This window comes from Ascidiella aspersa, chromosome 4, assembly GCF_963924565.1.
Source record: "Ascidiella aspersa chromosome 4, kaAscAspe10.2, whole genome shotgun sequence".
Classification (NCBI taxonomy): domain Eukaryota; kingdom Metazoa; phylum Chordata; class Ascidiacea; order Phlebobranchia; family Ascidiidae; genus Ascidiella; species Ascidiella aspersa.
Genome location: NC_139450.1, coordinates 27,196,825 through 27,219,572, shown reverse-complemented (window position 1 = coordinate 27,219,572; position 22,748 = coordinate 27,196,825). Strand labels below are relative to the sequence as shown.

General features: G+C 38.0%; 2 protein-coding genes across 2 annotated transcripts in view; both read right to left on the bottom strand.

Moving 5' to 3' along the window:
• LOC146157244 (histone deacetylase 1-like) overlaps positions 1 to 22,748 on the bottom strand; it is a 61,045-nt gene that overhangs the window by 28,722 nt on the left and 9,575 nt on the right. The window contains exons 9-12 of the mRNA XM_083388351.1: positions 21,959 to 22,099; positions 21,219 to 21,265; positions 20,516 to 20,636; positions 19,415 to 19,486 (exon numbers count right to left, since the gene is read on the bottom strand). Coding sequence (XP_083244477.1) covers positions 19,415 to 19,486; positions 20,516 to 20,636; positions 21,219 to 21,265; positions 21,959 to 22,099 — 381 coding nt within the window. The remainder of the gene's footprint in view (positions 1 to 19,414; positions 19,487 to 20,515; positions 20,637 to 21,218; positions 21,266 to 21,958; positions 22,100 to 22,748) is intronic.
• Positions 522 to 6,639, bottom strand: LOC146157245 (uncharacterized). The gene is made up of 4 exons (XM_083388321.1): positions 5,392 to 6,639; positions 4,460 to 4,574; positions 2,190 to 2,364; positions 522 to 1,445 (listed from the first exon to the last, which is right to left on the bottom strand). Exons 1-4 carry the CDS (start codon positions 6,320 to 6,322, stop codon positions 807 to 809), a joined length of 1,860 nt encoding a protein of 619 aa, XP_083244447.1. The 5' UTR covers positions 6,323 to 6,639; the 3' UTR covers positions 522 to 806.

Genomic DNA, 22,748 nt, shown 5'->3' with positions numbered 1-22,748 from the left:
GACCAAATGATAACGGCACACATACAGTACATCGGATGGCTTTGGAAAGGCTTAACGAAATCAGTCGTTCAAGACATTGCAACTTACCTTTTTAACCTATTGCTGATGCTTTTTTTGAACCGCAAGCCGCGTGGGACATTTTCCTAATCCAAAATTAATCAAATAAACGTCACTCACAATGCTATGCGTAGCGATACAGTCCACATAAAGCACCAGGCCATGTTAAGTTTGTATCCTGCGGCCGAATAGCTTCAGTTACAACATTGTGCCATGCTTGCAGAAGTTATGGAGTTGCTTAGGCATTCTGCTTGATCTAAAGTACAGAAGACCACAAGACTCGCACGCATTAGCTCAGCCGGGAATTGAACCCGGTTTTGAGGTTTGCAGAGAAAACCAACTTGATTGCGACTTGCGCGCGTGAGCTCAGCCGGAAATCGAACCCGGGTCTGAGGTTTGCAGAGAATACGGACTTGATTGCAACTAGCACACCTTACTTTAAAGCTGTATTTTTTTCTGTGGCTACAAGCTCCACGCGTTGACTTACCGGGAATCGAATCCGATGATGAGACTCGCCGTCCTTGTAGCTGAAACAACGCGTTATTTGCGGGGAAGTGCGGGTGTTCAGCGAATAAAAAATACGAAATTTTATTAGCAAAGACACGGGGGGAAATGAACGGAATGTAAGTACGGTGCAAAGAAACGAACAAAGACAAATAATTTACAGCAGCAACAAACACTGTTTATCGTGTTTCCCTTGAGTGAAAAGCTTCGTTGAAAAAAAAGAAAAGAAAAACACGCAGCCACCATCAAAGGTACGAGGGGTTCCCGATTATAATCGCTCGCCCTTCGGGGGCGTGAAAATGGGGCGCGTCTTCAAAGACCTCGTCGTCTCCACGCGGGGTCAGGGGGTCGCCCCAGGGAGGCGCCGGGGACACACGGCTCCCGGGGGCGCCTTTGGTCAGGTAGGTCGGGTTGCTGAAGGAACAGTCGCTCGACATGCTCGGACGCTCGCAATCCCCCGGGTTTCGTTGTCCCTTTGACGGCAGAAGTTCGTGCCAGGGACTCGACCGTCCGCCATTGTTGTCCAGCTGGTAGCTGTTGAGCACTGGGCGCGCGTCTTTATGCGGGCGCGCTAGGAAGCGAACCCCGCTGCTTCCAGGCTGGAAGGACAAGTCGTCTATAAACGACGAGCGATTCGAGCTTACGGTGTCGCTCGTTATGGCGCTCGACAGTCGTGATCCGGCGGGATTCGAACCACTCCCCCGAAATTCGAGCGGCGGAGGCCCGCCGTTTGGCAGGAGAAGTTGGTTCGCTGCGTGGAAGGTTGGTGGTTGTTGGTTGTGGTCGTCGTGGTTTTGGTGCTGGTTGTTTTCTGGTCGTCGCGTTTCGTTGAATTGAAAGCGGACCGCCTCTATGGTCACGGTCGGCTCTTCCAGTAAGTTGTCCTGTAAGGAATGCACATTATTACCGATCTTGTTCTTTGGGTATTTATTTTGGGTACAATATTGGTAAAATCAGTTCAGGATATCAACTTTAAAGTAGTTTGATTTGTAAGACTATGTGAAAAAGCCAAACAAAAAACAATTCAGTCACCGTGGGGCAACAGTTTATATAATAAACTATTCATGTTCATCGAAACAAGTGTTTGCTTTCTGTGAAAAGTAGTTAAAGGGAACACTGGTGAATGGTAACAAGTAGGGCTATTATTTTTTGACATGTCATAAAAAGTCAAAACTTTGTCAAAATTTACACGTAACGTCAAAATTTGTCGGAATTATTTCGAGTCAAATAAAATGCACATCAATCGTTTACAAAATAAAATAAAAATGCATTTTTATAGTTATTCTAAGCGTTTTCAAAGAGTTTTGCATAAACCTATAAGTTCTGACTTGTGCATTAAAACGTGTGGTTGACGACGCCAAAACACTAATGTAGTACTTCAACCAACAATATGGTGTTTAAATCAATGTATTTATAATAAGTCAAAATCTTTCAAATTTCCATTTTTAAGGCAAAAAATAATCGCCATAGAGATAATATTTTTAGGTCAAAATTTGTCAAAATTTTTTTTTTTAGGTCAAAATTTGTCAATTTTTTTTTTATTTTTAGGTCAAAAATTAATCACTCTAGTAATAAGCCACGTATTGTAAGCCGAATCAGTGTGAAACGATATAAAAAGGTCAACTTACCAGCATTTTTACGACCACGTGTTCTTCCATTCGCTTCCTGTTGAAGTGACGCGCGTGGAGCGATTTCGACTTTTTGATGACGAAATAAAGGGCGACGGCGGCGCTGAAGGCGACCACGACCCCCACCAGCAGGTTGGTCTTCCACTGATCCCAAAGATGACAGTGTTCCAGGATCCTGGAGGAACCAAGGAGGAGATTGCAATCATTTCAATATTAGAAATGGGCGTATTTGTCTAAATCTAAATAAGGCAGGGGTTCTTAAACTGGAGTCCACATGGACTAGTTTTAGGGGGTCCATGAAAACATATTTGAAATATTAGTGTATTAAATTTATTTAAGAATTAATCAATTAAAAAAAAATAATTAAAAATAAAACGTTTAGCACTGAATGTATTTTTATACTCCATTTGGTTTCACATTTTTTGGACCGAAATCAGCCAATTTCTGAAGTTGACTTGTATTGTGACGTCAATTTATGACGTCATTTTAGAAATTTTTTTGCCTTTTGTGGTCCACGCGAAACAAAACTAAGTTTTAGGGGTCCGCGGTAAAAAAAATTAAAAATCCCTGATATAGGGTAGTCAGGTGGCACTGTGTAAAGACAAATTGTATTGAATTATCAACAAGGTTTTGTACAACCGTGCATCATCAGGTCAAAGTACCTACAAGCTTGTTTGAGAATAATATACAATTTGTTTTTATAAAGTGCCAAAAATTTCAAGTATACATGGCCGTTTGAGTTGCTGCAAAATCGTTTTTTACGTTTTACTAGCTTAGATCCGCTTCTTATAACTTAAATAAAAACTTAAGAGACAAACAAAAAGGCAAATAAACCAACAAAAATAGTATTAAAAATCTTAACGAAATGACGATATGTTTTGAAAAAGTTAGAAAATATTTTGGCCTGAATAACAAATCAAATGACAAAAACTAGCCAAAATTTCCGCTTTTTACGGTTCATGTGCTGTTTTCTCAGGTGACCCTGTTGACAGATAAATTGAATTGGTGAAAATAACGAGATTGGAACAACTGTGCTTTATGGTATCAGTTCAATTTCCGCTTTATATACGTTACCTGATTTGCAATCTATTTTAATTTTTGCCGGGTGCATGTTAAGTTTTTTTTTCAACTCCCTGGTGATAACGGTTTGAAAAAAAGTATATTTGCGATTTTAAAATTGAGCTAAAGTTTTCAAAAACGTATTTCTTATAGGTAAACACCTACTTGTTACAAATCCATGTAGGCCAAACGATTTCGGTCATCCTAAGGTGGAAACTTTGTGGTTCTTTCATGAGTTTCCAAAAAATATTATATTTGAGCCTATACGCGCACCATACGTTATACCTAAGCCGTTAAAAAAAAATATGGTTTACATAGAAAAATTGGGTTGTTTATTGCACTTTCTATGTACTGCGAAAGTATTTCTACACTGCGATTTTGATATTTCCTTAAAAAGAGTTTTTTAGTTTTTGGGTAATAGTTTGTATCTTACAGCAGGATTGATTTTCTAGCCAAGGCTTGCTTTAGAAAATAAAACCCTGTTGGTGTTGACCATGTGTTTCTTTAAAGAGTGACCAAAGAATCAATTGTACTGTAAAAACGTGTCATATGCGTACAGCAATTTGCCGCCGTTCTGTTTGCCTTTGCAAAAAGATGAATTTTCTTCGGTTTACGACCGCAAAGGCGAAGGCTATAATGCGCAAATGTATTATTCATGCAAGTCCGACTGTATTTAGCGTTGAATAGACGGCGGTAATGCGTAGTAATGTAAAGAGCGACCGCCGACCAGTATCGATTGAAAGGTTTTCGACCCGCAATGGTTGTCACGATGATTTGTGGGACAAGTTGGAAATCAGTTTTTATCTTTTTTGAAATTCTGGTTGCTGTGGAAGAATCGATACTAACGAGGTTGTCGAAATTTCGAGTTCCCGTTAATGAAAGCTGTGAACGCAGGCGCGTACGCAATTGTTGTTATTCGGGATTCATTTTTCTATTTTTTTTTCGAGTTTTGCGAAATTTATCGCACAAACAGTTTTAACGCGGTTACAGTATATTATATACGTTGCTAGGATTTTTGCGATATTCTGTAGTTTTGCAAACTAAAAAAAAACTGCCATTTATTAAATGCATTTATTGTTTGTTTCTGTTAAAGTTAATAATAAATGTGGAACCGCTCGATCAACAGATTGCAAGGCCGGACTGTGACTAGCGAGTAATTAACCATATGTAAAACCGCCGTTAAGCTGCCAAACAAAAATCACAACACTTACTTGTTTTTTCTTAGCACGCCGAAATTGTATTTGGAGTTGGTGAAAATAACCTTGTTCAAGTAGTACAAGTCGTTGGAGGGACAAGCCAGTCCATCAGCAGCGCATGCGCCCCCTTCTGTTGAAATAAACAAAAAAATGGTGAATAAAAAAGTCTATACAGAAAAACACACGAGGGTTTCATACAAATTGGTGCGATTTGTACCTGGATAAATTTTTAGGTGCGCCTGGTAATATTTGACAACTGGTTTATTTTTTGACATTTAGGCTGTTTACAAGAGCAGGTAACAATCATTTACGAGTTTACAGAAATTGTTTGACGTTTTATACCTATTTTCTTGTAAACAGTCTAAATATCATCTGGTCGGAAAACAAAAATATTTCTTTTACATGACATTGTCTGAGGGAGATTCCTTACATTCAAAAGTGTTTCAGCTGTTGTTTGTTTCATACTTGATGTCAAATCAGAAACTACTTGTTGCGTTAGCTATTATTAATTGCGTTTCCCAGCGGAAACACAATAGAAGACTTGGGTTCCCGCAGGTCTACTGACGTTTATTTAAAACTAAGTCATTTTGGCCAAACAGAACCAAGCATAAGCGCTTGCTTGATGCAGTTTTACTTTCACACGAGATTTTAAGCTTAAATCAGTGTTTTTAAACCAATGGTTGGTGACACACAATTGGGTCGCCGTTTAATTTGGTTGGGTCACCGACTGCAGTACTTTACATGGTGAGATGTATTTAGATTGATTCTCGGTAGGGTAATCTATAAAATTTAGAGAAAATGCAGCAGAAATACGAATACATTTATTTGTCTTATTTTGTGTTTAGTTAGGAAAAGTTATGATCGGTCGCCAAAGATTCGTTCTGATACTCACTGTCTTAAAAAATAGTGCGAAACAAAATTCGTAATTTTCCAAAATCGCCACTCACCTTCAAAAAGCCGCTCGAACTTTCTCTTGCAGTTGTCGACGCCTTCGATGCAGTGAAGCATCGTGAAGCGGCACTGGGCGGTAAAGTTGTACGGAGTGCCGGCGCCGCACTGGACGCGCCCGTAGTGCATATCAAAGATACAGAAGTCGTGGTTGGCCAGCAGAGCAGAGGGAACACGGGAATCGGCGCGGAAGGTGCAGTGGTTCTGCCAGTAGCTTTTAATGTTGGTACCGATGCGGGCGCGAAGCTCCAGGCACGAAACCTCGCCCCAGTCGAGGTTGTCGCACTCGACGTCGCTAAGCGGCAGCGGTTTGCGGCAGTAACTGTCCGGGTCGTGAGCTGTGCTGGTGCTTCTGGTTGTACTGCTGCTGGTAACGTTGATGGTGTTTGCGGTGTTACCGCTGGTACTGTTAGTGCTGATAATACGGCTATTGCTACTTTTGGTGTTGCCGATGGTGTTTCCGCTGTTGGTACTTGTTGTATTTCCGGTGCTGGTGCCGCTAATAGTCCTGGTGTTTCCACTTTTGATTGCTCCGTTGATGTCGGTCTTGGTGACACTCATGATGGTCATGCTGGTGCTTCTGGTGATGCCTAGTGAACTTGGAGTGGTGTCAGTTCTGGTTATGCCGCTGGTGCTGATTGTGACTATGGTTATGTTTCTAGCCTTCGTTGGTGTTAATTGGTTGAGGTTTGCTGGTTGAGTGACTTTTGATGTAGTGTTGTCTTCAGCTTTGGTTATAGGAAGCCCGGCGAAACGGCAGAGTGTAATCAAAGTGAAAACCAGTCGACACCGCTCAACTAAGTTCCGCTTTTTTCCTTGGAACGCAGTCATGTTTGTTACTGGCCTTTTAGGCCAACATAAAGGCAGATAAGCGCTTACACTTAAGCTTCTGCGACCAGAAAAATAATAATCTGAGAATTGCACATACATTGCCCACAAAATCGCTAAAATGCAATGCCTATTTCTGCTTCACACAATTTCGGACATCTAGCATGAATATGTTAACGTTATTTTCTACTGTGAAGGTCTGATGGCCATTCAAGCCGAAACTAGACTTATATTACAAACTCTGTATTCGGTTCAGTGCAAAAACGACCGGGAAAGATTATATTGCACAAACGAGAAACGCCAAGCAATTCTATGCGACAACGCATATTTTAAATGTCAATCTACAGGTGTATTCTACTAAACAGGAGGCACCTTTCCTCATAAAGTTTCTCTTACAAAGGCCAACACACAAGGCAGGCTACTCCACGTAATCGAAACGCCAATCGTAATCTAATCACGATTGATTTAGTGGTTTTTGGTGTGCCACGCAAATCGGGACAATACATTTAAAAGACATATCTTAAATTTAAACATTGAACGGAATCTTTTGCTGCTGATTAAAAATCGCTGTAATCGGTTTTACCTTTTTGGCCCTAATTCATAGCAAGGTGTGCAGAAGTAAATAAAGATATAAAGACACTTTTAGGCGAGGTCGAATGTTAAATTATGCAGTATTCCGGAAAACCTAAACCGAATATACCCAAGGCGAAAGCCAGGTGCTCTTCGCTACAATAAAACACATAAAAACTAAATGACTCTTGCGGTATCTATTCCGCCTTTATTATTACACCAATGGTGTTAACATATACATGTTCACAAAAAAAATATTGAAAATCACCCATATGGTAGCCAATTTAAATAAAAAGCATGGCGACTCAACTCAAATGCCGAACAGACTTGTCCATACAAATAACGCTGCTCCCTAACAGGCAAAAAACAACCCATACGTGTATACAGCTGCCCCCGAAGTGAACTTGTTTTTTGGCAAACGCCGGGGTATACTCTTTCGTTCGCTTCAACAATTACGCAACGTCAATTTACTACTTGGCCGCCTTCAGTTCTAAGAATGCAAACCAGCCTGCCTTGCAAGAAATACTGCCTGTAAGAAAAGCTGCCTGAGCATAAAGAAAACACCGGAACGCAAGGAGTGTAAAAAGCAGCCCACCCACCAATGCTAACCACAGAAATCGATGCACACAAGTCCATGTTAATGTAGAGCAGTGGTTGCCAACCTTTTCTGGCTCACGGCACTCCCCCACAAATAATGATTAAAATATTGCGGTACCACCACTAGCATTTTTCGTGAAGTTCTTTACTGTAAAGCTACAATTAATGAAATTGGAACAACACTCGACAAACCTACAGTTTAGGGAAATATAATTTGAATATACTGCACGTTAATCTTACACGAAAAAGTTATATCAAGAGTCCATACCAATAGAGTAAAAATTAGATTTTTTAATAATGACAAATATCCTCAGCACTTTTGAACATCAGAAATGAAACCACGGTTTGGAGCCACTGATGTAGACGTGACCTCATTTTTGCCTGTATACTTTTGCGGCACCTTACTTGATAATAATAAATTACATTAAGGTGTAATAAGAATATCAAAGCCCGTAGAGGGCTGAAAATAAACTTTATAAAGGTTGTAGGTTGTAGTAAGACGTAATAAGATTATCAAAGCCTTCTTATTACGTCTTACTACAACCTACAACCTTTATAAAGTTTATAAAACAAAAACAACCTCGAAACATTAAGCCTCGAAAACATTACAACCTCGAAACATTAAGGTGGCCCCATCAAAAGGTAAACGCAAACCTAAGACCGAAAAGTCCAAGACCCCGAAGAACGTGATGCGCGATTTTACAGGAGTATGCAATGGTGGCCTGGGACGAAGTTTTTTTGAAAATATTTCCTTAAGAATTTAAATTTGTTCAATACGAACATATTAACACATAACCTTTTTAAACGAAGTCAAACCATGTGGCGGATTAAAACGCTGAAAAATGTATTACTTTAAAAGTTGCGTCTGAAAAGTCTTGCGTATCCTCAACAGTTTGCTATATCGTTGCCACTAAAGTTATTAGTGGCAAGGGAATTTTTCGCGAATGTTTTCCCATTTTCCTTGGGGCATTGGGGCATTTTGAAGCCCGAATTAAAGTGTGTATCGTACGCAATCCAATATCACTGGCAGCACGTTTCTGCTTGTCGATCACTGCTCCGCTGATGCGTTTGTAAACAATTAATACTTGAAATTTAAACACCGAGTGAAATGCGGAATCAGTCGTCTAACTTTGAGAACATCTTTACTTAATGATACGGGTGTCGCAAATGACCCAACCCTATTGTCGCAGAAACAACAGGAGGGCCGACTTTACTGACGTAATGTCCTGAGCAATTGGAAATCTTAGTAAGACGATGAACCGTTAATAAGACGAAAAAGCACGCGTTCACTGGAAAGCTTGGCATAAAGGCAGGCACCCCGCCTCGTCCACTTGTAGCAATTGGAAATCTTAGTAAGACGATGAACCGTTAATAAGACGAAAAAGCACGCGTTCACTGGAAAGCTTGGCATAAAGGCAGGCACCCCGCCTCGTCCACTTGTATGTAACGCTTTCATGTACGACAATGGAGCGCCTTATTTCTTCTCTAACTAGGTTTAGTGGCATTTTATTGAAAACCTTTCAACAAGTCTTGTCGTTGTTACATTGTTATATACGATAGTATACTATTCGGATTGGAAAGATAAATACGCTTGTATCGTTGCGAGTATATTGTTTAAAAATCCAGAGTATTTATGGGAGAAAAATCTTTGGCTGCTCTTAATAAGGCCTATGTTTACTTTATAGTTATTTAAAAATGCTTATATAAAAAAATCCAATTGTTGTAATTTTCCATTACATAAATTTTACTTTTTTTAGTAAAAAACTTTCAATTTATAGTTCAGTTAAACCGGTAAAAAGAGGTGTGAAAAGTACGTTAAAAACCAAAAACGTGATGTCAAATTTGACAACATGCGCAAAGATGTTTGCACAAATCAGAAAGCACGAGATGTCACGTTTTATGGCGCGTTGAGACACAAACATAAGTCGTAAACAGCTTACTACAGCCAGCAGTGCAAATCAAACTGCAGCATGCCCACTGTTACCAAACTCTTGCTATGGCTAACGGCTATAAAACATATATATGGAGAAGTAAAACGCAGGACTTTGCAATTTTGCGATCTCAAATTTAAGATTAGGTCTGGGCCCGATGCCCACTTCAAGGCTGGGATCGCACTTTACTTTAGAACTGTGTAGCTTTTACGCAATTTTTGGTAGTGGAGAAAAATTATTACTTAATCTAAAAGTCTTACCAATCAAAATGACATTACCATAGAAAACATATTTACAGCAGTGGCGCTGGTGCAGTGGATCAATTTAGTACTATATTCAGCTTTTACTTATATTTTAGGATTTTAGAAAACAATTAAACCCACAATTTGGAAATGCATGTAGAAATCACCATATGAGAGCATTTCTTTTCGAATTCCTGATATTAAGGCAACTTTCATAGGTTCGTCTGTGTCCTAATGCTTAACCTCCTAAGCGCAAAGCGTTCAATTTCGCACTGATAAGCTCTGGCATTTGTAAACAATAAAACAATTATTTCTAAAAATGGCCGCACTGAAATTCGGTATAAAATGAAGATTTTGAGCAGGACACATCTTATGAAATTTAACTTTACAATCCCAGTTTAAAAGCAAATTTAAAAGGTAAAAGGTTGTTTAGGGCCTCAGGCTCACAATAGTAGTTCACATAGCGCGACAATTTCGCACCGTCAGCTCTTACGCACTTTTAGGGAGAAAACAAAATTTTAATTTCGCAATATAGTTCGCGACACACGCCTTGTCTGGTTAACGCGTGTCATTCAAACATAACACAGATGCGTCCCCAATAAAGCGCAACAACCAGCAGGTTAAGACCGAGTAAAACAAAATCAACGTGATGACTGTACCCACTTTTAAAACGTCAAAACATCCCTTGAAAAAACAATAACGTGAAAAACCTATTACCTAAAAAGAGTTGAGCGTTCTCTAACAAGCTAGTCAGCGTCTTTTTTTACACATTTTTTACTACGGCTTTTGGCTCGGTTAACGCACCCAAACACCCAGTAGTCATCGTGATTTAGCACTGCGGGCCAGTTTTGGGTAGGCGTTTCGAAAAGCAAACGTCTCCTACATTTCTGCGCTATTTTTTCTTGCTTGCTTGCTGACAGACAGCGGGTAAAGGCCAGCCTGGTGGCATCACAAAAATTGTCGCATCTTGTCAAGAGTGGTGATAACATTACGGGCTGGTGGGTCTATTTAAACCACTTTTTGTGGCTGCTTTGGGTGTTAAGGTAAAGGGCTTTTTTGTTGCTTTGTGTTGTATTTTAGCAAATGGCCAATATATATGTCTGTTTCAACAAGTGAAAGTGTCCTTTTAGACCCGTTTTAAGGCAGTTTACAAGACTGCTTGAAAAGTGAAAGGCGGCATTTTCAGCCACTTTTTTGGCTTTTTCACCAGTTTAGTTTTCATAGCTGTTTCAAATGCAAAAGGACGCCTATACACACCACGTTTTTTAGTTTTCCCCGCCGGTTGGTCAGCTAACACAGCCTACGTTTATAAACCAAACAGTGTATAGCAAAATCAGGGCGCTTCCAAGTATCCATGAAGTATTGCCTGACATAACTCGTTTATCTTTTAGCATTGCATGGGAAGTTGCGTTGAAGAGAGGACAAGCGACAGGACACAAACAGCGAATGGCTTATAGAGTAGTTAGTTAGCTTCAAGTTAGGGGATACATATGCATATAATCCAATTAGTGTAAGTTGGTCAAATTTCAAAGTGCGGCGAGAAGCGACAAATTTAACCCGATTACTTCCGACCATTCGACTGTAAAAAGGAATGCGCCGCAATTAAACACGTCACGGTAAAGGGCAGCTAACTATTACTGGATCAATGTAGCCGAGTTCAATTTTGTGTCACCCATATAAAGCAAATAATGTAGATTCAATAAACTGGCAAAACTTGGGCCTAAAAATTTAAATATGAAAGATTTACAAACCTTGAAGCAGTGTTTTTAAACGTGTCTCGGCAGACTAGTAAGGCTCAAGAGTTTTGCAGCTTAGAACTTTTTAAAAAAGAACCCTGGTACGCAGAAAGTTATTGTTTCTAAGAAACGTAAATTACGTTTTGTCAGCTGATCTAGTCCATGGCTAACTAAACTTAGCTTTGCCCTGTTTGCGCGGCAATCTCAACGTTTCACTGAATACACACAGAGCCATACATCATCACTTCTACTTCCCACAGGCTGCAAACGTTACAAGCTAGCACGGACCTGATCAAACAACCAGTCTCGACCAAAAAACATGGGTTATCGATTGAGAAAACACGTAAACCGGCGTATTAAATACGAAACAACGGCGAGCATTTAGACTCCTTGAACTGAATGTAATTTAAAAAACCTAGATCAGAATACGACGTGCCAAACGACAGATTATTACTACTAATCATTGCTGGTCACTAACTTTTCAGTGTTAGGTCAGATAACAAAGCACGTAAAAAACTGCCCGGTTTGATCAATCGGTAATTAAACACAAGTATTCAAGGCACAATACAAGCTTGGGCAAACAATATTATATATTGCCAAAACATAGCTTAACTCACAACTGTTGGTAAGTAACCTTGTTCGTTCCGCATTTGCTTAGTAACACAGAAACACATATAAAAATATTCTGCCCCGCAAGAAAATCAACTGTAGTCCTTCAAGGTGCAAAGCAATTCTTGGAAAAGCAACAGTAAAGATAAAAATGCTTAACAGGTAAAACACGTAGTTTAACCAATCATTGCTGGTCACTAATTTTTTTCAACGATTGTTGAATAACAGAAAAACAAAAAACAACTCATTTTTGTTCTGACTCAACAAAAAAAAATTAACTGCGATCTTTCAAGGCACAATGCAAAACTACAGAAGGCAATATTCAAGATAACAATGCCTAAAGGATAAAAAAAACACGTAGCTTAAATGTTCATGGTTAGTCGTTAACCTTTTCCAGTTGAGGGTCAGACTCTAAAAAAACACAGAAAAAAAGACTCAATTCTGGTCTAACCTTGCTTGCAACCTTTTAAAGCACAATGCAAGGCTGGGTGGGGTATCTGTCCGCAGACCGCCATCTGCTACAAATGCCGCGGCCGCATCAGCGGTGGCCGAGCGAACCTGCTGACACATGGCAGACGCATGGAGCTAAGCAACCAATACCACGAAACGCGAAGGACTGAGGAAATGCACAGCGCCACGCAACGCAACGCTCTGAAAATAGAGCGCCGGGCTTTGCTGCAAGAAAAAATCGTTTTGGCGTTTTTAAGGACGTCGGTGTTGGTCAAAGGAAAGTGGTTTGGGTCGAATGGGAACGGTGTTGCCCTTGAATTTCGCGATATTAGTTTAAAACAGCGCGTCCGGTGATCCTTTTTCTAAAGGCCTGTGGCACGTTGCTTTGAAAGGTACTACAAAGCTTTTATATCTGTTCTCTGTAAAAGATTATTAAGAAAAGAACAGTTATTTTAACATTGATACAGATAACGAATCGTTCATGTGCATAACACGACGATGATAGCCAGCCTAAACGAATAATAAAAATACTCCAGTTTTTCAGGTACAATACTTTCATTTTACATACAACACGTTTTTTCTGAGTGGAAACTGAAAAGTATCCCTTGCAGAGATTAACAATATTTCCACTAAGGTAGTGTACCCCTAAAAACTAAGCGTATATAAAGCAGTTAGGCTTTGTCGACCCAATTTTCTTTACTAAATGTTTGGTAAGCTTGTTTTGAACACAACTAAACGAAGACAATAGCATTAATAAATTCGAATTTAATGAAGGTTAGTCATGTATTCGAATAGTTTCCGAAATTTTTTCTTGAATTATTACGAAATCTTGCTCAGAACCAATCTCAATACATTCAACTATGTGAACTACTGCAGTCGGCGATCCACCCAAATCGAACAGCGACCCAGGGGCTGAGAAACACTGCACTTAAGTAATAAAAACGTTGCCCAAGTAGTTTAAGCATATCACAACAAACGAATTATTTCTGGAAAAACAGATAGGTGAGACATTAGCAAATTAAATTTACACAAAAAGTTCACATACTAGACTTTCTGGTAGATTTTATCTATAATAGACAAGCAATTTTTATGACGTATTTATCCAAACTGGAACAGACGCAGTTTCAATCACAATTTAAAAGCGCGAAGCACACAAAACCAAACAACCAAATGATAACAACAGATTTTCCAATGAATACCGGAAGCAGTTGTCGAAAGCGAACATCGTCAGTTTGCGTGACAAAAACACATTTCGTGACGAGCGCAACAAAAAGGCCTCTTGCGACATTACAGGCCGAATTGCCTAATTTCATGGCGCCTTGGCCAAAGGTCAAAAGTTGAGGGACTTCTGGTCGATACGCAACTTATAAACTGAAAATACACATTTAAACATTTGACTTGCTTTTGCTTATTCGGCACATATTTAAGGCAAAGCGCTTGAAATACAAATAATTAAATTAAAACTATAATATTCGGGTTTGTGTGGCAACTGTTTTAAGAGAATTTTTAGAAACATTTCCGTTATCATCAAACGGTAAGACAGCTGTTTTTTTTTAATTTGTCGGAAGATTAAAGTAATAGGTCAACGATATTTTATGGTATACAAATAATTAATCAATGTTTAATTTATGTGTTTTTTTTAAAGAAATTAGTTATTGCTTTAGCAAATAAATTACGTCACTAAGTTAACAACACTCTATTATTTACATATATACTCTTTCTATAGGTATTGTTTGTATTTTATTGACGAAATTCAAATTTTCCTAAAAGTTAGGGTAACATTGGAACTTTCAGTTATTGCAGCAAATTTAAATCATGTCGTGTCATTTAAAGGTTTTTTATTCGTATCTGAAAAATATTGGACAACCGTTATCGTTAAGAAATAAACGTCATGCAAAACCAGACTTACGAAGCAGGAGCGACGCAAGTCCAACATTTTTTGCCGGCACGTTAATTACTCTTGACCGAGAATTTTACGCAAGCGCATTTCTTGGAATTGACATTTTCAGGAATGACAACGTTGCGCTAGTGGGTCTATAAACCACATTTGTCAGGGTTTTCGAGACGTGATCAATGAGTAACCTGCTTGGGCAAACAAATATATATAATTTAACGAAAAATCTTCCCGACTTCGTTTCAAGGAAAAGGTCAGGATGGAGTTGGGCTACGCAGTAGATACACATGGCACTGTACCAACAATGAGACCTTAAAATTGGCGTGATGCCTTCAATTTCTGCCTCCCTGCATGTCAGATTGTTTTATGTACTAGCAGTCGTCGTAATACCGTGACAGACATCAGCCTCTGTTTTAAGCTTTCTTCCCTAGCTCTTATTATTAGGCGTTATTAACGACTATGTGTAAAGTACAGTAAAGCTGTACAAACCAAAACTTCAGTATATGTATTAAATTAGAGGTTCTGAATTCGGCAGACGGAATTTTCCTTTGTGAAATAACGAAATAAATAAAAAGACCTAAAATATTTAAAAAGGAAAACAATTAAAAGAAAACAACTAAATACTATAAGGTACAAATCAATAAGACGATGTGCTTCATGTTATACAATTCATTAGGAATACTTCATAACGGACCCCGGTTTGAGAAGCATTGAGTTAAACGATCGATAACAGCGCTATTTAATTGTTCTTTACCGAAGTCAGTTTCAGCTATTGTAAAAATACATCGTTAAACAATGCCTGGTGGTTATAATCCTCAATAAAGTTAGTCGGGCCGAGTTTACACCAACTGTATGTTAATACATCAGAACCTATTAGGTAATAGAAAAACAAAAACCTACATAATAAGAATATCAAAGCCCATACAGAAGTAGGTATCATTTTGAACGTTTCGAATAACTCTTTATTCATTTTCAACATGGAGAGAAGTCACTGATGGTAAGTGTATAATATAAATAATGCCAAGACAGACGTCAGAAAGAAAATGATACCTACTTCTGTATGAGCTTTGATATTCTTATTACGTCTTACTACAACCTCCAACCATTATGCTCCAAAAACCTACATCATTTACGGTTAATTTAGCACAAAAATGCTCTCAAAATATTACCAGTTTCAAAAAAATTATTTCAAGGAAGGCTTAAGAGTTTTTCTAGAGAGATGATTTACAGACAGAATACTGCAAGTGACTATAGAACAAATTGCTAGTCCAGTATTGGGAAGGGGAAGCGATTAGGAATGAAGAAAGAAAAGAACTTGTCATGGTTTACAAGGCATGACGGCGCATCAACGTTGGCCAAAATAGCAGTCTAGCATTACAATTTACCACTGCAAACGAGCTATGCTGACGACTGTGTTTTTGAAACGCCATGATTGATTGAAAAAGCGAGGGCCCGCGTCTAATTTGAGAGAAACTGTTTGCAACGGGCGCCCTTGAAAACAGGAAACCGCAATATTGATGCGGCGTATTTTAGTCACAATTTGCTCCTACTGCCATTTTCGATACAAACATTAAACGCTATAGGGGCAGGTCTTAACAACTACAATAAAACCTATTTTAACTTTCATACAAACCGATATAGCGAAATGATGGATATCACCTGCTAGAAAAATATGAAAACAGGGGCGGTACAACGAAAAACCTATCTAAATATTAAGTAATAAAAAACAGCATATTATGGATGCCTGCCACAGAAGATGTTTTACACCACGTAGGAATATCACTAAACCTACAAATTGATTCTGTTTCAGTAAACTCGCTTTTAAAATGAACTCCGAAGTTTTCTCCCACTATTTACGACATTCTATTCGAGAGTTTTTTATACGAAAGGTAAAAAACAACTATATCCTACAAAAGCGAATCAATTCATTGACCTCACTGTAAAACTACAGTCTAAATTTATATTTGCCGTAAGTATCCTCCACTGCCCTAAAGGGACAAAAGGAAAAACAAAAGTAGGGAAGACAAAGTTAGGAAAAATATAAGTAAACCCGCAAAATCGTATCATTTCAATCAACTCGCTGTTGAAATGCAATCCGAAATTTGCTATCACTATTCGTGATATTCTATTCTCTGTTCAATTGCCGTACTCAATAAATCTGCAACTAAACGACGCGAAAACGTACTTTCGCTGTAGAAATACAGTCAAAACTTCGTATTTAACGAAAGTACGACTACCGGTACCTGAAAGGTTTAGTAAGCAATGAAACCTGTCAAAGCGGACGAGTGGACTTGCTACAAGATTTTTGTCCGATTTGAAGTTTAGTTTTACCGCCTAAGAGGCCGTTTATAAGCATGACAGGGATACCAATAAAAAAACAGCCCACTTGAAAACTGTGGCTTACTACGAAGGCGCCAGGTTTATAAACGGCAAAAATATCAGGTAGACGTTAAGAGAATGGCAAAACAATTCCAAGAACTGCTCAACACACGTGATCATTTTGGCCACACATTCACAATCTCTCAGAAAACAGAAAATGTAGCAGCTCTTGTTGTTTCTGGTAAAACGCGCGGCCGCGGCGCGCAATGCAAGGCAACCAGTCGTAACCGAGTTCACGTTTTACCACCCGACTTATTCTAGGCGTACTATGATAAACCAATGTCAAATTTGTAGTACTTCGACGCTGTAAAAATACCGGTGCTGCATTTTTAACCGGTTCAAGGGATTCCTGGTTTTAAACGGAGTTACAGATATGCAATTTATCAAAAATGATGGATGACTGTTTTCACTGATAACTTTCCGCCAAAAATGTCATGTAATGTGAACGGTTTTATGCCACATATTGGCCACATGTTAATCTGTTTGCAAGATTCGTGGGAAAAACTGTATTGTCAATTCAAAAACATTTTAAACTCAACCAGTTTAGCAAATTAATGTTTGAATGGAAACGGTTTCGTAATCTTGCAAATCACAACCAAGAATTGAAATCGCTGGGAAGCTGTTTCAGGACTGGAGCATGGAAACTTATACGAGATTTTTCCACAGATAAGTTTTAAAAAGAAGCTGATTACTGGAATTTTGCATAACTGCAGCCAAAAATATTTCACTATTTAAAGCGGCGTTTCCCAACCTTTTTTTCGCGCAGACCCCATTCTGGTCACTGAACCTATTGTAAGCTTGAAGTTTACAAAACAAAATGACGACACTAACATCAATACATTGAAATTTAATGAATGCGATTCATGTTTTCGTATAGATACAAAAAAATCCAAATTAGGAGAAATCTTGTTTAGAACCAACGGAAATAAGTCTCGTCTAACCATAAAAACTACAGCGGCCGGCGACCCAACTAAATTAAACAACGACTCAATTTAAGGTAGCGACACATGAGTTAAGAAACACTGGTTACAGGCATTCAACACTACAACGTGGTAAGCCAAGAAACGCGTTTAACTTTTTTTTGAAAAAAAAGTAAAAAATCTGAAATTTTCTGACAAAATTTACTTTTTTTTATTTTATAAAGAATAGAAACATGTATGTTCTTCATCTTTTGAGCCATTAACCAACTGTCTAGCAAATCAAATCAAATAGTTATGGCCGTTTTGGCTATTTTGACCCGCATGACCTTTAGGGGGAGGTAGCCAGGTCATTTAACGAAGCAGCTCCCCAATCTAATTTTTAGATGGTTTTAGATGTATTGTCAACATTTTAGAAACCCTCAATATTGATTTATTGATTTGAAAGAAAAAGTATTCTTAACTCTACCCAACCAAACACAATATGCTGATCTCTTGTTCTGCTGTAAACTCACTAAACCTGCCAGTTCTGAAGCCTGACTTAAAAGTTCTTGTCCATCTATCACGCAGTTGACTAAGGCCTCTCCATTGCAAAACAAACTTCCTGTTCCTCGGGGATTTTGCGCGAAAGGCATGAAAACCAAGTCCTGGCTCCTATAGCTCTGACGAAGCTGTTTATCTCAGAATAGCATTAAGTCTACTGATAGGCCTATGAATTATACCGGACGACTTACGGTTAGAAATAAACGGTCACTAGTGCCTACCTTTTTGTTGTGGGTGGTCTTCGGTTTTCCCTTGGTTTTAAGGTGAGTAATCCTTCCGTTTCTTTGTTTGACAGTCAGAGGATTGATGATTTGACGTTCAGGTTGGACAATTGACGGAAATCCACTTTGTCACTTACAAAGAGTTAACTTCACCGGCATCTTTCGCCTATGTTTTTACTATTTGATTGGTCTTGCACGGAGACCTCATAAAGTTGGATAAGACACACATCGGACTGATTTTGGGATTTGTTTGAAAGGAGTTATCCAATTCATCTCAATCGAAACCGTTTATTTTGCTCGATTTCAACTTTTATAGAAGGCCCGTATAGCTAATACTTGATAAATTCATTTGGTCTGATAATAACAATTGCGTCCTACCTTTTATAAGTGAAGCTTTGATTTGCTTTTCAGTCACACTAACTGAAGATGATACAAGTTCGTATCGAAACGTCTTAATCAAGATGCTGTCGATCTACTCGACCTTTTTGGCTTTGAAATTATTAAGGTTCATTTGGGTATGTTTTGTAATTATTTTGTTTGACGCCATATGGATACTTTTCGATATGCTACAACAAATTTAGATATCTAAGTTTTGGATGGGACCTAGGTATCACAAATAATCTGATATAACATTACAAAGTTATAAGTTTCTTTATCCTATAACTAGAACTTTTGGTTCTTTTTAATCCTTGACCTATGTTTTCTTCAGTTATTTCACTTTTATATTGCATCATTACCTTTTTCAAAATAATATGAAGTTTTGTTTACACAGAAAACTATTTCACAAACAGCCTTAAGAACGTTGTGTGACGTACTGACATTTAGAATAAATCTTTCTTTTTTTTTTTTTAAGCTATTTTTGAACTGAACTTTGAAGATCCTAAAATGGTGTTATATTATTTTTTATTTAATTTTTTTGGTTCTTTTATATTTTAATCCAAACTAAGTTTGTTTGTTTTTCTCCTATATTTAACTCTAAACCAAATTTTATTTTATTATTATTTTATTACCATACTTAAAACCTTTAAAACGTTTCCCAGGAAAATTCCTTATCTGTCGAACAACTTTAATTAGCGCTCGACTAAAGAAAAAAAATTCCACTTACTTGAAGTTCTCTTATCCGGGTCTTCCCCTGCTTCGTCATCGCTTTCTTCAACGACCGCATCAGGGGGAATTTCTGCGAATAAAGGATAAATAAATGTAAGTTAAGGTGGGTAGGGGTCCGACCCTGCATGAGTAATGAGTATGGAGTAGCGCCGATTTATTGTGCATGGATGTTAAGTTTAATTGAGGAATGTAAACTTGCAAAAATGTTTAAGAGCAGTGTATTTTCGTGGCAACTCGAAGACTAAACGTAGGTATACAAGCGTAAATTTGACGACCCAATGCTGATTGCCAAAATAATCTTAAAGTTAGCAAACACAAAGAAGAAAATGGTTATAATTAATAGGTTTAATTAATTTAAGGTTTAAGCCATGACTCGAATATTTTTTTTTTTTGAAGAAAATCTCGCTTAAAACCAAATCTCGACAAATCTAAACATGTGAGCAATTGCAGTTAGCGACACAGCCACATCTAACGGCCACCTAATTTTGAGTCTCGACGCATCGGGTGAAAAACACTGTTTAATTTGAATGGCCTACGTTTATTTGGCTAAAGATAAAAAAAATATTAACAATGTATTGTAAACATTGGTGGGCGAAAACCACAAATACTGCAATATTGCTTTTAACAAACCGAAAAAAATCAACGCATAAACCTCGTTCGGGTTCCGATCAGTCTGAATCATAAACGTCGAATAGGTCCAAAGCGGATCAACACGCGATATTTAATCTCAATATACGACTGTACAAAAACGGTAAGAAGGGTAACAGCTAAAAACCAAAAGTTAAAATTTAACTGTTCGATGTATGGAAACGCAAGTTTTTTATTCGAGAAATTAGTTTTGTTAAAAAATATCAGGATTACTGCCGAAGCCCTTATATTCGGGCTTATTTAAAATTCGGATTTAAAGATAGTGTTTGAACTTAATATATGTCTAAATTTCACTTATTCTTGTGCGCTTATTATAGAAATATTTGCGGCTATTATCAATAAAAAACACAAACGGTTTTACATCAGATAGCAAAAGATATCATCCGAAACGTCATAACAAAGTGTGGTACGAAAAGAAAGAAAAGTCAAAAACTGTCGAAATTCGAATTACCTGCCATCTGGACACCAGGGGCGTGTGGGAGCATCCGAAGGTTCTCGAACAATCTCTGTCGGATCTTGTGGAGGTATTCGGTCGTGTTCTGGTTCGACATGTTGCTTGGACTAATGTGCAGCTACGCAGATGAAAGAGAAAATGTTTCTTTTGTGTGCTCGCTTTAGGTAATTGGCAGTTTTGCAATGTCTGCTTTTGATTTAATGATAAACAAATCGTTTGATGAATGTGAAACATCCAGCGATACGATTTGACATGTTTATTAATTAGTTGATTTGTTGGTATCACTATCATAAAAATCATGAGAAGTTTTTACTCGTCATAATCATTTCAAATGCATATGTCAGGGTATAACAAGAATCATCTCCGTAAGCATTTTGATGCCGCCGTTAAGTTTAGATTTAAAACAAACTATCAGGGCGTTGCGACGAACAGTTTTAGAACCTTTAAATCCATAAAATAATTGCGCATAATTTCGAGCTAAGCTAAATTCGATTTTTATACTCGCCCAAAATTTTTCAACTTTAAAGTTGTATACCTTTTCTTTATCAGTAGACTCAACAATCGTAAGCATAAGTGGCAAGGTACAAAAAACAAGACTAATTTTTAGATACTGTAATATTAATAAGCACGCACGAACTCCAAACAAATTGCTTAACAGTTGAATATTTATAATATTCGTCCTTGTCTCAGTAAATCGTACCTTGAAGTCGGGTCCGAAATATTCGAAGTAGTCGTTGTAGGGCAGTTCTAAAAAAAAACACAAATAAATGAGTCAAGATTCGAATCTTTCAAAAAAAGAATAACCATGACTTAGGGATTGGTTGAAATTTCCGGTAAAAACGCTACCAAGCATTGTCATGTTCGCGCAAGTGGACATTCTATCTTAAATTTCAGGTAAAATTAGGTGAAAATAACTGTATCTGTGACTAGGCGGAAGTCGTTTTGTTACTTATAATAAAACTACAAGTGTTTGCCAAATGCGTTTGCGTTGCGCAAATAATCCTGTTTTAACTGCTCAACTGGCTATTAGAAAACAACTCCAGGGTGTGTAAAAAATAAATTACAAAAAAATCGCAAGTTAAAGATTTGTTGAGATATGCCGACTGTTTAACTTATGATCATGTATTATGCTTTCATAACGGTAAACACTTTTCCAAACAATTAACTAAAGCTAATTAATTTAACGAGAAACAATTAGCAATTAAATATAGGGGAAATGGCAAACATGTTTCAAATAGATTTTTCGAGGTGTAGATATTCGACTTTTTTGCCTTAAAAACAAGAAAACGTTGTTTAAAAGAAGAAAACCCACCCAGTTAATACACAGTATTTTAAATAACGAACAAATTTTTTTCCAAGATAGGGACAAGTGCCACACCTTTCACAATTGCCTATGTAAAGTGGTTTGACAAATAACAACAACATGCATTGAGTACTTACCGTTAGGTATTTCCTGCCCTAGCGCTACAGCCGTCTCGTAAGTCCAACACCTCGCCACGTTCCTTATGGTGTAGCCTCCCCCACCCAACATCAAGATCGGAATGTTGAACTTCTTCACGTACTCCAGGCACTTTGCGTGTCCTGAAAGAAAATTGCAACTGTCCAGTTTGTTATGCACATTACACAACCTTGTAATGCACATTTCTAACTTTCTAGTCCTTTTTTAAGCTTTGCATATAGCAAAAACTGTGTTTTTAACCTTTTTTCGCTGGGCCCCAAATATTAAACTTATGTATAGTAAAAGCTTTGGCGATCTAATTTTGTGAGCTAACAAACCATACGAAATTAGCATTAGTTCGATTTTGTTAATATTAGTCATTTCTTCATATTGCTCAGGATATTTTTTTAATTTTGGAGAAATATTGCTCAGGCCAATCTAAATGATATTTCTACTGCAGTCGGCGATCCAAATTTGGGTCGTGACCCATGGGTTGCGAAACACTCACCTAAACGGTTAAACCACGATTTTTGACTTAATTTTCACTGGGGGTTAAGTAAGAGATACGTTTTGTGTGCTTTCGTGTATTTTTTTATGTTGGATCGCATAGCGCAGTGGTTCTCAAACTTTTTCTTAAAAATTACGCAACGGTCCTCTTGCAATTTTTTCAATTGCTTGCGGTCCCCTTAAAAATACACACAAATAAACATAAAATAACGCGTTTGGATGGGACGGGTGCCTTACCATCTTAGATGTTAGGTGTTTCGCGGTCCCCGAAAATTGTCTCGCGGA